Below are 14,884 nucleotides of genomic sequence, written 5' to 3' on the forward strand. Positions count from 1 at the left end.
ATATTATTGATGGATCAGATTCATGAATGTGTTAGGTACTTAAGCCACAATTAGAGAGTGAAACAGAGACTGACACTGGTTGAAATGTATAGTAAATATTTTATTTTGAACTTTTATGCTGAACTACAAGCTGTGAACTGTGCGATCTCTGCGACCTGTGGTGCCTGGTTTACTGTGTGTAAAACTGTGCAGGTTCCCATGTGTCATCCCACACTTTGCCACTGTCAGGAGAAAAACATAACAAAGAACAACCACACACAAAATAGGACAATTTAGGTTGTGACATATGACAATTTTTTAGGATGAAATATCTTCTATATTCATGTCATGCTTTATACACCTTCATTGTAATATAAATGAATCAAATCAAGTCAGACAGTAATAATATATGTAGTAGATGTCAAGCAGGACCACAGCAGCAGCCACGATCCATCGGAACCTGCTGGATGAGAGAGCACAGAAACTCCAGGGAAGAAGTTTAGTTAGTAACATGCATGAACTGCATTACTGAGACATGTATGTTTACAGATGGTGAGGGAGAGGGGGAGAGTTTTCAGTAAAACGAGACGCGACTGCATCTTCAACCAATACTGAGCCTGCATAACCCTGAAAGAGACAGACAGAGAGAGGGGGGGGGGGGGGGGGGACACTAACCCCCAGCAGTCTGGTCCCATTACAGCATAACTAAGGGCTGAGCTGAACCAGCCCTAACTATAAGCTCTATAAAGAAGTAAAGTCTTATGCCTACTCTTAAAAGTGTTGACCATGTCCACCTCCAAATCTCATAATGGACTTTGGAGGTGGACAGCTATCAAGCTCCTCACAGAAGAGGAGCTCGATAGCTAAAAGCTCTCAATTTACTTTAGTCCAAATACATGAATTCAAATTGAGGTGATAACTATTTATCAACAATATGAATGTCTGTTCCTGTCCAACAAAGTTGTTACTACATACCATGTTGAGCAAGGCTTCCACTTGACTTTAACTTCTTCTTTTTCCTGAAAAACATGATATAAACAAACAATTAATTAAGAAAGACATGCAAGTTGCATACAAAAAGGAGCTTATAAACATTTGTGTACTATTGAATGGCTCAATAAAAACATAAGAACCACTACAATGCGTGTACTGCCAGCATCGAGTGCATGTTAGCAAAGCAACACTGCTTACATTGTGGCTCACAAGCAAAACTAACTGAAGCAGATGTTACTGAATGGGAAGGAGCACCTCCACATCAATCACTCCTTCTGAGCATGATGTCAGGAGGACTTTAAAGAACGTAAACATCAGGAAGGCAGCACGACTAGGTCGTATCAGGTGGTCTGTTCTTATTTAATGTCCTATTTGGAGTGAAATCCTGACTCAGTGGCTGAATTAGTGTAGATTCATCAAATACAAAAGCTTATGGATATTCAGTCAGGCACAGTTCAAATCCAGGAAGTCCAAAGACACAAACAAATCTGCACAACAGCAGGCTAAATTACTTACATTTACAACTCTCCTGTCTACTATCTCTTCATATTTGAAAATCTTCTGTGTACGGTGTTTTCGGCATTCTGAAAAATAACAAATGAAATATTTACATGAGTTCTGTAAAACTGGAAAAAAAATGCAAAAATTAAGAAAAAGAGATCTTAACAAACTTAACGAACATGTCATGTGTTTCGTACATTTACAATACCATAACGTCTAACCTTTCCTTGTCCTTTTTTTGTTTGGGACATCCGAGGTGTACACAGTAGAAATTGAGGGAGATGCAGGATGTGGAGATGAAGAGGAGGATGCAGGAGGAAGCAGAGATGAAGAGGAGGATGCAGGAGGAAGCAGAGACAGAGAGGAATATGCAGGAGGAAGCAGAGATGAAGAGGAGGATGCAGGAGGAAGCAGAGATGAAGAGGAGGATGCAAGAGGAAGCAGAGACGGAGAGAAGGATGCAGGAGGAAGCAGAGACGGAGAGGAGGATGCAGGAGGAAGCAGAGATGAAGAGGAGGATGCAAGAGGAAGCAGAGATGAAGAGGAGGATGCAGGAGGAAGCAGAGACAGAGAGGAAGATGCAGAGGAAGCACAGACGAAGAGGAGGAAGCAGAGATGGAGAGGAGGATGCAGGAGGAAGCAGAGATGAAGAGGAGGATGCAAGAGGAAGCAGAGACGAAGAGGAGGATGCAGGAGGAAGCAGAGACAGAGAGAAAGATGCAGGAGGAAGCAGAGATGAAGAGGAGGATGCAGGAGGAAGCAGAGACAGAGAGGAAGATGCAAGAGGAAGCACAGACGGAGAGGAGGATGAAAGAGGAAGCACAGACGAAGAGGAGGAAGCACAGACAGAGAGAAAGATGCAGGAGGAAGCACAGACGAAGAGGAGGAAGCAAAGATGGAGAGGAGGATGCAGGAGGAAGCAGAGATGAAGAGGAGGATGCAGGAGGCTGACAGAGGGAAGATGTTGGTACAGGCTCTAAATGAAGAATAAATTCCTCGTTTAGAGCCTCTGGGTCTGGGACTGGTCCAGCATCGACACTGTCAGCAGAGGATGGTCCAGCTGCTGGTGTAGACCTTTTAGCAGGAGGTGAAGCTTGTAATTCTGAAAAATTTTAAATATTAAACATTCATTAAAATGGGTTGAAAAAATGTACAGTACACATAAACACATAATAAGTAGCCCAAACTTTAATAATATGTCTGCATTAGGTGCATAGTAATTACATAAATTGCAAAAAAGTGCAATAAACTACAAAAAAATTGAAAATCGTTTTTGTTTTTTTAACATATATTTCTAGTTAGAGAAATTTAAGAGGCTTATCCCTCAAAACTGTAAATACAAAAAAGTTACACAAACTAGTTTCCCACCACAGGAAATTTATTTTGAGTGTCTTCATAGTTTTATTTTTGAAATACACCAATTTTTATATACTGCAGGAAAAACGAAAATAAATATTATAGTGCAAATTTGCAAAATAACAGCATATGCATCAAAATAAACTATTTCCAGCAGTGCAATATGAGTCTTAAGCATCCCAGAAACGACACAGAAAGTCATAAAGTCAAACATAACTTTTTAAAACACATAACAAGTAAAACACAAGGTCATAAGGCCCCGATCGTAAAAAACTACATTTCCGCAAAATTACGTCACTTCCGGTTTCGGGCAGGTCATGCGGTCATGTGATAGTTCGCGCTGATGGACGTAGGAAGTGTTACAAACAGCTGATGGATCGGCGAAGCGTGTTTCTGGAATATCATGTTTTTGTTGCTGCAAGTGATTTTTATGCAGTTTTTGCAAAGCTATATGTGGAAGGAAACTGTGACCTAGGACAAGCTGATGGCATAAGATGTAAGTACAACTCCTCCAGTTTCATATGCAAAAAAAATTATTGCGCTAGCTTACTTGGTTGCAGAGCTACCGGGATTTAAAAATAGTTACGCAAAACAGAGCGTGCCCGCTCCGATCGGCTGTAAAGGGTTAATAAAGTTTAATATTTTGGAAAAAAAATGTTGGCAAAGAGAGGAAGTGACGTAAGATTTGCGCATGCGGGGTACCGATCGGGTTTCCGGTAAGGATCGGGTAGCGTTGAAACTCTGTCGTGCTAGCTAGCACGCAGTATGAGTCATTGTAACTGTCAGCACAACGAAAATAAACTACACCTAAACTCGGTTTATATCTGACCCAAATAGAGTGCAGTTCATAACTTCTTACCTGAAATTCAGTTCACCTCACGCTCCGACCGGCAGCCGCCTGCTTCTCCTGCCTTCGGTTTCCCTGATCCGGGATTGAGCTCTGCGTTAGCCACCACCGGTCGATCGGCGGCCGCCTCGCCGGTGGCTAGCTGCCCTGTGTTGTAGCTCCGCGTTAGCCACCACCAAAAAGCTCAGTTATTTTTTCCACATCGACCAGCATCATCGGCCCATATAAACGAAAAATAAGTCCAGCTAAGACAAACACTGTTTGCGAGCGATCGGGGGTGAAAGGAGCCTCACTGAAAGGGTGTTTTTTAGCGAAGGGTCGCTAGCCGGCTAGCATGAGAACGGGTTGGTACAGACAGTATTCTCCAAAGAGTTGTTGTGTTGTATAATTTGTCTCCTGTCCTAATTTCCTCTCTCCCTGAGGACACTCCAGGTCCAAGCGCAGCAATGGGTAACCAAGAGTTTCCAGAAAGTCAGCCGCCCACAACAGGGAGAAAGAGGAAAAGAGACCGAAATGATGAGCTGCTAGACCTCATCAGAGAGGAGAGCGCAACAGAACAGGTCACATGACAGCACAGCATTTTCTCTGCATTTTCTACCCACAGTTTGAACTAAATAACAAATAACACAACCTACACAAACTGAAAACAAACAGAAATCACAGAGTAAAATTTGAAAACTTTTATTGATGTTAATTTAAAAGTTATTTAAAAAAAGAAAACCCATATAAAGTAAAAAAAAAAGTAAAAAAAAAATCGTAAAAATAAATAAAAAGAAAGGAAAAAAAAAAGAAAACCCAAACAGACAAACCCCTCTGAGCAAGCAATAGGCGACAGTGGGAAGGAAAAACTCCATTTTAACAGGGAGAAACCTCCGACAGAACCGGGCTCTGTGAGGGGACAGCCATCTGCCTCGACTGGTCAATGGGTTCTCATAAGTGACTCGATCAATTTAAAAAGAGCCATTCTAATTGTAAAAATAACCAATTTAAAATCCAGTTAGTTTTCTAGGATTCAAGCAAACTACATTAAACCCGGAGGGAGCCCTAGCTGCAGATTGTTAAAGATATCAACTTGAATATTCCGGGCAGTATTTTCATTCCTGACATTAATGGTATTAGTGCCACCAAAGGAATTGTTTACTATGTTCACAACCGTACTTTGCTGTGAAATAGCAGGTTGCCCCTGGTTTGAATCTTCTGTGTCTGAGTCATCTGGGCTCCCCATACAGCACACACACAAGCATGCAAACAGGTTTTTGCAATTTTGATTGTTTGGCCTAGATTCAGGTTCAGGAGCTGGGTCCTGTGTTGGTGACGGTGTGTGGGTGACAGTTGATGCTTTATTGGCCATCAACTGGCCATCAACTTTGCATTTTTGATTATTGAATCTAGATTCCAGTTCAGGTGGTGTCTCCTGTGTTGGGCTGGTGACAGTTGATGGTTTATTGGCCATTGCGTTTTAATATCTATTTGCAGATAATTTGTTTTCTCCGTTTGTTAAAACTAGCGTGTTACGTTTCGGTGTTGTCAGTGTGTTGTTTTTGGCGTGACTGTTATGTGTTTCCTGTGTTACTTTGAAAGTCTGTGTTATCTTAGTCTTTTTAGTTTACGTTTCCCTGTCTCGTCAGTTCTGAGTTGCCCCAGCTGTGTTTCCCTCTTGTTGTCCATTTTCCTGATTGCTCCCTCTAGGTATTTAAACCCTGTGTTTCAGTGTGTCATGGCCGGGGTGTAACATATGGGGGCTCGTCCGGGATTGCCTTCGCTGGGGGGTCTGGGGACCGCCCCAGCCTTTGTCGTCGCTGGAGGGTCCGAGGGACCGCTCCAGCCTTCGTCGTCTGCTGGAGGGTCAGTGGGACCGCTCCAGCCTTCATCAGCTTCGTCTGCCTTCGCTGAGGGGAGGGTCCGTGGGACCGCCCCAGCCTTTGTCGTCGCTGGAGGGTCCGTGGGACCGCTCCAGCCTTCATCCGCCTTCGCTGGAGGGTCCGTGGGACCGCTCCAGCCTTCATCCGCCTTCGCTGGAGGGTCCGAGGGACCGCTCCAGCCTTCGTCGTCTGCTGGAGGGTCAGTGGGACCGCTCCAGCCTTCATCAGCTTCGTCTGCCTTCGCTGAGGGGAGGGTCCGTGGGACCGCCCCAGCCTTTGTCGTCGCTGGAGGGTCCGTGGGACCGCTCCAGCCTTCATCCGCCTTCGCTGGAGGGTCCGTGGTACCGCTCCAGCCTTCGTCGGCTTCGTCTGTCTGGATCAAACTTTTCACTTGGTGTTAAATGTTTGATTTTTGGGTGGGGGGAACTGTTACGTTTCGGTGTTGTCAGTGTGTTGTTTTTGGCGTGACTGTTATGTGTTTCCTGTGTTACTTTGAAAGTCTGTGTTATCTTAGTCTTTTTTGTTTACGTTTCCCTGTCTCGTCAGTTCTGAGTTGCCCCAGCTGTGTTTCCCTCTTGTTGTCCATTTTCCTGATTGCTCCCTCTAGGTATTTAAACCCTGTGTTTCAGTGTGTCATGGTCGCGATCTCCCCCGTGTTGTAAATAGTTTGGTGTTTTGTTGTAAATAAATAGTTTGTTGTAAATAGATTTGTCGATACTTTCGTTTCGGGATTTTGGTGGTGAGCTTTAGTGGGGGTTTTTTGTGTGTGTTTTTTTTTTCCTTTATTTTTACTTTTTTCGTGTTGCACTCCGGTTGCCTAGGCCGGGGTGTTCCTGCAGAGGGCTATTTATAGACTTAAATCCTTTGAAGTGTATGACGTCACTGAAGCCTTTGCTCTAAGCCCCGCCCATTTCGAGAAAAAAAAAGAATGCGCTCGAAGTGTGTGGCGTGTTTGTATATGACATATATCACTAATATCCATAATACCACGGAAACACCTGACAACTCAGAGGATTATGCATCGCTGGCAGATCAAATTCAGGCTGTGATTCTACAGAAAGAAATGGATTTGTTAAACATCCCAGAAAATAGCACAACAACAGTGGCCTCAAAGGAGACAGAAACAGCTCCTGAACGTGCACAGACCTCTAACACAGTTGACCGCATCATGGAAAATCTAATCTGTGTGCCAGTTGTTATTGTACAGAAAGCAACAGTCAACGTGAACAGCACAGCAGAAAATTCCGCTGGTGCCACACTTATCACTAATGTCCAAAATACCACGGAAAGACCTGAAAACTCAGAGGATAATGCATCGCTGGCAGATCAAATTCAGGCTGTGATTCTACAGAAAACAAGGGATTTGTTCAACATCAGGGAAAATAGCACAACAACAGTGGCCTCAAAGGAGACACAGACAGCTCCTGAACAACAGAAAACAACAGACAACATGAACAACACAGCAGAAAATGTTGCCACAAATATCATTGATACAACTGACGAGCCCAGAACTCTAATAGACAAGAAAAACCGTGACACCACGCAGGCTGTAGATAAAGCAGGAACCTCTTTGGAAAATAATGTAACCCCAAAGAATTCCTCTGCTCAACATGAAGCCAGCATGCAAAATCAATTCAAAAAACACCCTTTGGCAGCAAAGGATGAATTGCCTCAAAACAAAGAAAAATACAGATTTTTTGTGGAAATATGTATGGAAGAACTAGTTAAGCGGGTTATAAAAAAATCAGGTAAAGTCACAAGTCCAGAAAGAGTTTTAGCCATCTACAAGAGGCTTAGCAAAAAGATCTGGGCTAAGATCGGGGATGAAATTGATCAAATCCCCTTAAGGAAGTTCAAAAACTTTGAGAAGGTGATTTTCAAAGCCCTGTGTAAACAGTGGCAAGAGGCAGAAGTAGTTCTGCGAAACATGGAATTAAATGAACCAACAGTCGACAATACGATTGTTAAAATTTTCACAGAAGAGGCAGCCAAACTCTCGAAGAAGCCAAGTTGCATACGTCGGTTTTTCTCATCTATAGGCCGACTGTTTTGTTTCACCAGGAGACAAAACAAGGTTGATGCACTGTAAAATGGTAAATGGCCTGTATTTGTGTAGCGCTTTCCTAGTCCCTAAGGACCCCAAAGCGCTTCACGCGTCCAGTCATCCACCCATTCACACACACATTCACACACTGGTGATGGCAAGCTACGTTGTAGCCACAGCCGCCCTGGGGCGCACTGACAGAGGCGAGGCTGCCGGACACTGGCGCCGCCGGGCCCTCTGACCACCACCAGTAGGCGTAGGGTGAAGTGTCTTGAGCCACGATCGCCCCTGATGCACTGTAGAAAAAATTGTGATAACCCCTTGGAACGGTCGCGGCAGATGGCTGTCCCCTCACTGAGCCTGGTTCTGCCGGAAGTTTCTTCCTCTTAAAAGGGAGTTTTTCTTCCCCACTGTCGCCAAGTGCTTGCTCAGAGGGGTTTTTCTGTTGGGGTTTTCTTTTTAATAACTTTTAAAAAAGTTAACATCAATAAAAGTTATTAAATTTTACACTGATTTCTGTTTTTTTATTGTCTATAAGTTGAATAAATACATTTGTTATTTCTTACTCAGTTCAAACTGTGGGTAGAAAATGCTGTGCTGTCATGTGACCTGTTCACACACACACACACACACACACACACACCAACATTGGTTTGATTAAACAAAAAAAGGAACAATTTAAAAAGTTTTCACACACATTTCTTTTTCTCCAGACATGAATGACACCAGAAAATCACTTTCAGATCCTCTCATGGCAATGCAGCAGAGGATTTAACACATGACCTTTGACCCTCTCTAGAGAACCTCTGCTTTTCTTCTTCTCGTCCCCCCACTTGGCAGCATTACTGCCTCCGGCTGATCATCTTGCTTCTCCCCCTGCAGAGTTTGGAATCTGGTGTGAGAAGAGACGCCACCGCTCAACAGCATGCTCTCACCCAGGTGATACTTGAGCATACCTGACAGCTGCTGAGGGTCACCTGGACACAGAAACACAAACAGGTCTGATCACATTTCCTTCTTCATGCTAAGCTCTGCTATAAGCCACAACTTGCTTTGCCCCATGTTTGTAGATGACTGGAATCAGAGCAGAGTCTCTGCATGTCTTTATTAGGGTGGAAGCTGCTACTGATATTTGTGCAGCAGACTAAACAAACAGTTTGTGAACATTCAGCATGTTCAGTCCAATCAAAAAGCAGGAAAATAGCCCCACTGAGAAATCTCTACAAGGCACCGCTGAGAGGTGCCATGTAGAGATTCATACATTCGGTCTTCATACTCGACTCCAGATCTGGACTTGTGTTGAACTCGACTGAGGTGGTCTGATCAGACACAGCGCTGCTCTTCACTGCAGCTGTCCACAAATCACAGAGGAAGTCAGGAGTGTTTTTACCTCGTCTAGCTGCCTCTGTGTGTGTGTGTGTGTGTGTCTCTTTAATTCATTTTTCTTTGTAAGCTACAGAGACCTTCACAGGACAATAATTGATCCTCGTGTTCGCATGAAATCACTAAATACATGCAGCAAAGCCCAGAGGACACAGGTAACCGATACAGGAGACTTTTCCTGCCCTTCCAGGGAGAAAGTCGATTTCTTCAGTTATACTTCCTGTTGTTTTTTTTGGTTTTTACGTTGAAGATTTTAGATGTTTGGCTTTTAATTCTGGTACTCCTGTTTTAATTTCAAGGCCTGAGGTTGTTCTTCTTGCACCCGTGGACAGAATCGTCTGTTTTTATAGTTTTATAGTTGTTTTGGAGTCAATTTTGCTTCAGTTAGTTCATTTAAAATATTTTAAATAGTTGGGTTTTTTTTATTGTCAGTGGTAGTTTGCTGTGTATTGTGTTGTGTGAACTTGGCAAACTAACTAAAGGAAGCATGTCCCAGGTCTGGTTTGTGGGTGGTTGTCTGCTTAGTAATGAACTCTGCAGACCACATCAAGCTTTCTGCTTCCCACAGGTGTAGCATATGGACTGAAAGCAAACAGAGGTGTTAGTGTGTTGTTGTGTAGTTTCTATTGAAGCTGACATCATTTAATGCTGTTTCTGCATGCTGGTCAGTGCCATCCAGACAGCAGGTATGACTGAGCTTTTGAACCAGGAGAAGGTGTTTACCTTCTTCGCTCCCAACGACGATGCCTTCAATGCACTGCCGCAGGATGAACTCAGCAGGCTGATGTGTGAGTTTTATTCAACTACACAGCTTCTCTTCATTCACATTCTTAATTTATCCACATGGACACTTTCCACACACGTGTGTAAAGCGTCTCTCTTCTTTACAGCAGCTTATGCTGAGACAGCTCGTTCTCACTCCGGACGCGTAAAATAATGACGATTTGTCACGTCCCTTAACTTCTCATGCTGACACCTAAGGTACCCTTCCACATTTTTATGTGACGCTGTGGGTTGTCAATTCATTCCAATATGAACCCGCTCGCGGCGATCGGAGACGCTTCGAGCAGAGGCTCCAGCCATCCTTTTACTCCAATAATAACCCCGTCACGGCGAAACATGACACCGTGAAGCACAATCTAACTGGAGAACCGGGGACCCTCTCCGCGAACGGGTTTTTCTCCCTAATTTAATGCTTTCTTTTAATGACATCGTTAACATTTCTCAACAAAAACACATGAAAGTATCACTGATAATTCAACAATAAAAGCTTGGAGTCATTTGGCGCGGCTGCCCCTCTGTTGGTCTTCCATGGTCTCTTGTGTTCTGGGGGCCTCTGGATGTCTGGAGTTTTGATCTCCTCCATACCCGCTTCACACCCTGGAGGACGGGGCTGTGGCCCCCCCACACTCCCTAGCAGATCGTTACATGGAGAAACCTTTGGAATACAAGCGCGCTGATCCACACAGGTATGCACACGGGTGTTCACTGCTCGTAGACCCAAATTACACCTTTCTTGGCCGCTACTTCGAAGCACATCTGTCCTGCGTGCTGCACAACAACATTGAATATTTAGTATTTACTGCTGTTTACACTTAGCTAGATTAATGCGATGGTGTTGTGTTTAGTATGTTGCTTTGGTTTTTTTTGCTTGTTTTCTATTTTTCTCTCAACAGGTGATCCAGGAGATTTTTATTTTTTTTTCTCCCCCCCTTTCTCACTGTCCCTCTCCCCTTCTGTTTTTCCTTTCCTTCCTCTTTCTTTCTCCCTTTCCTATCCCTCACTCATGTCTGTCCCGTCTGTAACATCTGAAAATAAAATATAATAAATAATAAAAACAAAGATCGACCAAATGGACCAATACGGCAATGCCACGATGATCCATTTGGCAAAGTAAATCCATTGGGTATCCTTGTTGGTCTTCAGACAACAATTCTGATGGCTAAAGAACCAAATGGGACAGGCAAAAAAAAAAAAATAATAATAATAACCCCGTCACGGCGAAACATGACACCGTGAAGCACAATCTAACTGGAGAACCGGGGACCCTCTCCGCGAACGGGTTTTTCTTCCTAATTTAATGCTTTCTTTTAATGACATCGTTAACATTTCTCAACAAAAACACATGAAAGTATCACTGATAATTCAACAGTAAAAGCTTGGAGTCATTTTTGACCAGGACATGTCCTTCAACGCACATATTAAACAAATATGTAAGACTGCTTTCTTCCATTTGCGCAACATCTCTAAAATTAGAAATATCCTGTCTCAGAGTGATGCTGAAAAACTAGTTCATGCATTTATTACTTCCAGGCTGGACTACTGCAATTCATTATTATCAGGATGTCCAAAAAACTCACTGAAAAGCCTCCAGCTAATCCAAAATGCTGCAGCAAGAGTCCTGACAGGGACTAGAAAGAGAGAGCAGATTTCTCCTGTTTTGGCTTCCCTTCATTGGCTTCCTGTTAAGTCCAGAATTGAATTCAAAATCCTGCTCCTCACATACAAGGTCTTAAATAATCAGGCCCCATCTTATCTTAATGACCTTGTAGTACCATATCACCCTATTAGAGCACTTTGCTCTCGCTCTGCAGGCCTACTTGTTGTTCCTGGAGTATTTAAAAGTAGAATGGGAGGGAGAGCCTTCAGTTTTCAGGCCCCACTTCTGTGGAACCAGCTTCCAGTTTGGATTCGGGAGACAGACACTATCTCTACTTTTAAGATTAGGCTTAAAACTTTCCTTTTTGCTAAAGCATATAGTTAGGGCTGGACCAGGTGACCCTGAATCCTCCCTTAGTTATGCTGCAATAGACGTAGGCTGCCGGGGGATTCCCATGATGCATTGAGTTTTTCCTTTCCAGTCACCTTTCTCACTCACTATGTATTAACAGACCTCTCTGCATTGAATCATATCTGTTATTAACCTCTGTCTCTCTTCCACAGCATGTCTTTATCCTGTCTTCCTTCTCTCACCCCAACCGGTCGCAGCAGATGGCCGCCCCTCCCTGAGCCTGGTTCTGCCGGAGGTTTCTTCCTGTTAAAAGGGAGTTTTTCCTTCCCACTGTCGCTTGCTCATAGGGGGTCATATGATTGTTGGGTTTTTCTCTGTATCTATGAAGCGCCTTGAGGCGACTTTTGTTGTGATTTGGCGCTATATAAATCAAATTGAATTGAATTGAATTAAAATCGCTTCATGTTTTGGCCACCACACAGTGTTTTCCAAACTGATTCACGATCTGAAAGTGTGCAGATCTAACGTACATAATCCTTTGTTAGGTTTATTATTTTCATTTCACACGTAAAACATTTATAGATTCATTCACCACTCCTGTTAGTTTGAGCTTCAGGCTGCTGACGAACTCCTTCAAGATATGCAGGTAACATTTTTAGTGGAATCAGTTGTTAAAGAGGGAACACGCTTGTCTAATATTTTGTACGGAGTAAACGTTATATTATTTTAAATTTTTTTTTAAAGTTTATGTCACATTAAGTTGGTTAACTTAAGCTGTTTGATAATCTTTGCTTTAATCATAGACTGTATTTTAGGCGTTCCCTTTTTTCCTTGTTAATTGCGTAGAATGATGCAGAGTGAACCTCAGCCAAGACCAGTGCGCTGGAAAAAACGTGACAGACAGGGAGCTTTTATTCCTCAAAGATCATCAACCACTCGAAGTACTAGTTGCATGCCACGTGCTCAGTGTTCACACAACCATTGATTTTATCTCACAACTTGTTTTCACCAAAGAATTTCAGTAAGTAAATATTCTTCAATTTTTTTCCCCCTCCAGTGTCCAGAGAGCAGCATCAATGTCCACGTGAAGAACCTAGTTATGTTGCCAGTGTCAACCCAACAAAAGGTACTTTACCTTCTTGTATTTATTGTGATTTCTGTTTACTTTTATATTTGTTGTTATAGTTGAGTTATGCAGGGCTTTTGTGCAGTCCTAAGAAACATACTGCCTAGAGTGTTTTTCACTTTGTGGAAGAGTTTCTTCCTTTCTTTCTTTTTTTTCTGTTAGTGTATGGTGCTTCATCAGGAGCTCCTTCAGTTGTTGGAGGATGGAGAAGAGGATGCAGCCATGACTTGTGAGACGTCGTCTGAGTCAGCTGCTACTCACTGGGCGATCAGAAATATGGTGTCCTTGCAAAAGTGGAAAGAGGCCAGGCCTTGTCTTATAGACAATATGTTAGCTACTCTGGATCCACAGTCACACCGTGTGTGTCAGTGTGGCAAACAAGTAGTTGTGAGGTGTCTGGACTGCCTGCCTCTTCCATTCCTTTGTGCTGACTGTGATATTGCAGTTCACACACGCTTTGTCCTGCACAACAGAGAGGCAGTAACAGGAGGGTTTTTGCAGCCTTCATCAGAGTTTCACAAGCCAATAGGTACGGTTTTTAAGTCTTATGCATTTCTTGCTTTGTATGAGTATGAGTGGGTGCTGTTATTGTATATTTATTGGAGTGGAGTGGAGTGCTGTAAAGTTTGAGGTGGACAGGATGTGCAAGGAGCCATGCTTTAGCTGCCCTGCCTGCACTCCAGACATGCTTGCCGTCTCAGTTGATGGAAACCGCAAGCTTTATCGCTTTCAGTCAAATGCAAGGTACGTTATGCATTGTGTACATAAGTCAAATATGGATTTGTAGAAAAATGTATTTTAATGTTTCTTTTCAAACAACTGTCACTGTGTTCGTTCAGCACTTCAGAGCAGGGGGACTTTGAAGGTGTCTTCATTGAAAAAGATGAGGAAGTTGCTGAGTTTGTGAAATACATCCAGAGACACACAAATCATGTAAGATACACATATATATATATATATTAGTGCTGTTAGCGTTAATCTTGTTAAAATGACGTTAATGCCATAACCATATACACATACACGTATCCAGTGATGCCCTCATGCAGACCGATATTTGGCCCTGGCAGAGCACAAGTGAACGTAAGCTCTTGATATATAAATATCCTTTTTAAACAAACTCCCAGTATCTGAGCAGTAGTTGAATGTTTTGTTCTTGAATCATAATATGCTACTATGTTTTCCCATCTGATGTTGTTAAACTGTAGCTGCTGCTGACCTCCGGACAAAGAGAAAAGTCTTTGAGAAGGTGATGGCTGTGAGGCGCCTGAGAGAGGAGGAGATGATCCTTTGCAGGGAGATGCGGCATCACTGGACAGTGTTGCGAATGCCATCTGTGGTGTTGGGAACAATCTCCTCAGACTGTAAGCACTTTATTTATTTATTAATTTTTTGATGAATCGATTGAAAATAAGAGCAGATGCTAAAGTCTTACTGGATCTTTTACCTATATCTAGATTGCTAGCTAACACTGCCTTCTCCCTTTTAAAAAAATGTTTAATTACAGCATCCTAATTCCTTGTGTTTATGAGGTGAGGTTTTTTTTTTGTTTGTTTGTTTGTTTTTTAACTTTTCTCATATTTATTTGTTTTGTTCTTTTTACAGCCTCCTTTGTTGGCATGTCGGAGGATGCACAGAAGGGACTCTGTAGCCTGGTTTTAGAAAACAAAGTGAACTGAAAGCTGAAATGCTCAAAGTAAAGGACGTGTACAAGAGAATCCTCAGCCACCAACCACTCCTGGAAATGGACTCGGAGGAGGACATTCCAGACGATGCCACTGAGAGTGATTTGAGCACTTCTGCTGAAGACTGATTGTGTCATCATTGATGTTATGTTTGGTAAAATAAAAAGTTAATCACATCTCTGTTTAATGTGATTTTTCAACAGACATTTTACATTTTGAGAAGAAAAATGGAATTTCCTTGGTGCAGTTGTTTACCCTGAATCATTATTTCCCATCTAATTTAATGACTAGTGTACATGTTCAGATACGATAACATAATTTAATTTATGGGATGCTTTCTGGGCTGCTCAAATGATCACAAAATTTAAAAGCACCAGGCA

General features: G+C 42.7%; 2 protein-coding genes across 2 annotated transcripts; both read left to right on the forward strand.

Moving 5' to 3' along the window:
- Positions 1 to 2,932: 2,932 nt before the first annotated feature.
- LOC146551470 (uncharacterized) lies at positions 2,933 to 14,680 on the forward strand. Its single transcript, XM_085257169.1, has 8 exons — positions 2,933 to 3,325; positions 8,465 to 9,753; positions 12,543 to 12,822; positions 12,985 to 13,351; positions 13,428 to 13,566; positions 13,662 to 13,755; positions 14,028 to 14,183; positions 14,425 to 14,680. The coding sequence occupies exons 3-7, from the start codon at positions 12,796 to 12,798 to the stop codon at positions 14,070 to 14,072; spliced, it is 672 nt and encodes a 223-aa protein (XP_085113295.1). The 5' UTR covers positions 2,933 to 3,325; positions 8,465 to 9,753; positions 12,543 to 12,795; the 3' UTR covers positions 14,073 to 14,183; positions 14,425 to 14,680.
- Positions 4,233 to 8,450, forward strand: LOC146551471 (uncharacterized). Its single transcript, XM_085257168.1, has one exon. The coding sequence runs from the start codon at positions 6,467 to 6,469 to the stop codon at positions 7,625 to 7,627; it is 1,161 nt and encodes a 386-aa protein (XP_085113294.1). The 5' UTR covers positions 4,233 to 6,466; the 3' UTR covers positions 7,628 to 8,450.
- Positions 14,681 to 14,884: the final 204 nt, after the last annotated feature.

This window comes from Mchenga conophoros, linkage group LG19 (assembly GCF_057382185.1).
Source record: "Mchenga conophoros isolate Kocher_MC1m ecotype Shallow Benthic linkage group LG19, M_conophoros_male_GT1.1, whole genome shotgun sequence".
Classification (NCBI taxonomy): Eukaryota; Metazoa; Chordata; class Actinopteri; order Cichliformes; family Cichlidae; genus Mchenga; species Mchenga conophoros.